Below are 2,855 nucleotides of genomic sequence, written 5' to 3' on the forward strand. Positions count from 1 at the left end.
GATAGTTTTTTTTATAATAATCAATTATGTCTAATTATACTTGACAGACGAAGCAGCTCAGTTTGTATTGTGCTTACATCTACATTTGGAGTTGTATGCTGAAGGGTAAATTTACCTGTAAAAAAATCAGGGATTATAATATATAATCGTATCAAATTTGTTTCAGTATTCCGTGAGAATGAACTCTTGCATTATTCCATTTCAGCATCTACTCCAAATTATTTGGGAGTTGTAAGCAATGATAAGAGATAGAAAACAAAATAATTGTGCACGTCTAGTATTAATAAACATACGTTTATGTAAAGAAAAAAAAGCAAAAAAATGCGATTCAGGGTCAAAATTGATGTTAGCTCGATCAGAAATACTGAACGAGGTCCTGCATTTTCACAAATGTCTTTAGAAAAAGGGTAACGTCCATTTTATGTCATTGTATTACTGCGGCACCTTATTAAGAATATTTTAGCTACAGGCAGCTATTCATAAGATTTATTTTTTATTCACAAATCGAACCAAGTTGAATGCAAAGTTTACTTGTCCATGTTTTAGAAAATAACAAACATATGTAGATTATAATTAACAATAAATATGATCGAAATTTGTTATTTATCAAGTACAAAGATTATATTAACATGCCTTACTGCAATAAAAGTAGGTATTATTCATAAAATTTAAAAATCAATCTTTATCATTTTAATATTGAAAACATTAAAAGATAATTACATAATATTTTAAATAAAATTTTCAATAAAAATATGGACAAGTGAGAAATGTCTTTGCATTTATAACTCGATTACTGTTCCAAGTGCATTTAAGTATCCTCATAAGAAATGTATTATTGTCAGTTTAGAACTATAAAATAGGTTCCTATACACAAATCAGGTTAAGTATGTACATGCATGTTTTCAATACTCTTTTTATGATGTTTTTGAAAATGCTATGAGATCTCAATTATAAAAAAAAATCAGGCCTAGTGACGAAATTGTTATTTTATTTATATATGTTTACTAATGTTTACCCAGCTTCCAATTTTTAATAAAAATTCCTATTTTAATTGTATCTCTTTATATGACATTGGCATTTATTGTTAGAAGGAAATACTTGGTAAAAATCAAGTTTTCCAAGAAAGCTAATATTTAATAACGTCGAATTTAAAAATGAAAGAAGCAGAAAATGGATAATTAATTATTGTAAAATAATGCCTAGAATTTGCGTATATATTGTACTGTAAAACCTTTTAGTTTGTTTTGAAACGTTACAATATAAGGAAACATTTTATAACAAAAATTTCTTGTTCTTCCAATGAGATCCTTCCTTCCATTTTAATATAAATGGTAATGTGCATTAAATTAAGACTAAAATCAGCTTTTTTTAATAATAAAGGGCTACATACTATAAATAATTACAAAGTATTATACATTTTATATAATTTAGTGTATTGAGAAAAAATAAATAGTGCTTGTTATTTACATATTATGTTCATTATGTATAACATGAAAAAATAACAGAATGTTTTTATAAATTATTCCTTAAACATTTTACGTTAATTTATGGGATCTTATATTTTATACACACTAAATGTATTATCTTACATTCATTTAGAGTGTATGTACAGAATTAAATTCATCTTGAAATTATAATATGTAAATATGTAAATGTACATATCTCTTGTATAATTTTATATATGATTTCTAATAAGTGGAAATGAACTTAGAATTTATGGAGCTGATGTTTATAGCAAGAATAGAATACATATATTAAGGTATAACAGAAAAATATTTGTTACTAATAATATGTTTGTTTACATTATAGAAGAGTTCTTACAAAACTTCTAAAAAATAACAAAATCGTAATAGCAAAATTTACTTTAAAATACAAAAAACCTCTTTTAAATTTTATTGAAAATTTGATCCTACTAGTTTCATGGCGTCGTCTTCTTCTCTTCCCCTGCGGGATGGAAGTTTATGGATGCTGAGTTGATGCAGAACCGCTTCCTTGTAGGTTTTGGCCCATCGTTAAATACATGTCCCAAATGTGCACCACATTTTGAACAGGTCACTTCGGTCCGCACCATATCTGGGTTTGCGATCAGCAGTAGTAGATTTCCACCAACTGTACGTCAATTGTCGACGCAGTTTTCGTGTGTCAATGGTGAGAGTGAAGTGGTGGTAGCGGAGCAATAGGAAGACAAAGGAAATAGAATAATAGAGTGTGATTAAACGTAGACCAACACCTCTGTTTGAGCACTCTAAATGTTTTCCAGTAATAGCAGCACCAAAAAAAGTGAACTAATATTAATAAAAGCAATAGGTTGATTGCAATATTGAAGTCAATGATCTAAGTTTTAAAGAAAATAGAAATTTTAAACAAAAATAAAGACATATTTTATTAAATACATCCTTTAAATAATAAGTAAAATAAGAAATAGCTACACATTCTAATTAATACCCATAATTTTGCTCCTTGTTTTATTCATCCATCGAAGCTCTCTCCAAATTTCCCTTCCATATCTAACTGTCTTGATATTATATGACAGAGTACAAAAATGTATTAAAGCAGTCCTGAGCAATATTTTCCTTTTCAGTTAGATATTTTTATGGTACTATTTAAAAAAAGCATTTGTATCTAATTAACGTATTTACTTAAAACACACAGAAACATACATTTTCACAATCTACTTTATTTATTATTACTACAAAGTTTTTATTGATGAATAAATAGGTAGCTAGTACCATTTAAGTAAATAATTGACTAATATTGTAATTATGATCTACTTGATATTATATTTTCATTCATCTGTTTTTATACACATAAATAAAATTCAATATAAATGATACCACTAAATATATAAATAATAT

At 26.7% G+C, this 2,855-nt stretch overlaps 1 protein-coding gene across 1 annotated transcript in view; it reads right to left on the bottom strand.

The window, feature by feature from the left end:
• Positions 1-1,918: 1,918 nt before the first annotated feature.
• Positions 1,919-2,855, bottom strand: part of LOC108573593 (methionine-R-sulfoxide reductase B1) — a 5,739-nt gene continuing 4,802 nt past the window's right edge. The window contains exon 4 of the mRNA XM_017936055.1: positions 1,919-2,073. Within this exon, the coding sequence (XP_017791544.1) occupies positions 1,919-2,073 (155 nt within the window). The remainder of the gene's footprint in view (positions 2,074-2,855) is intronic.

The sequence above is a fragment of the Habropoda laboriosa genome, unplaced genomic scaffold (genome assembly GCF_001263275.1).
Source record: "Habropoda laboriosa isolate 0110345459 unplaced genomic scaffold, ASM126327v1 scaffold128, whole genome shotgun sequence".
In the NCBI taxonomy this organism is placed as follows: domain Eukaryota; kingdom Metazoa; phylum Arthropoda; class Insecta; order Hymenoptera; family Apidae; genus Habropoda; species Habropoda laboriosa.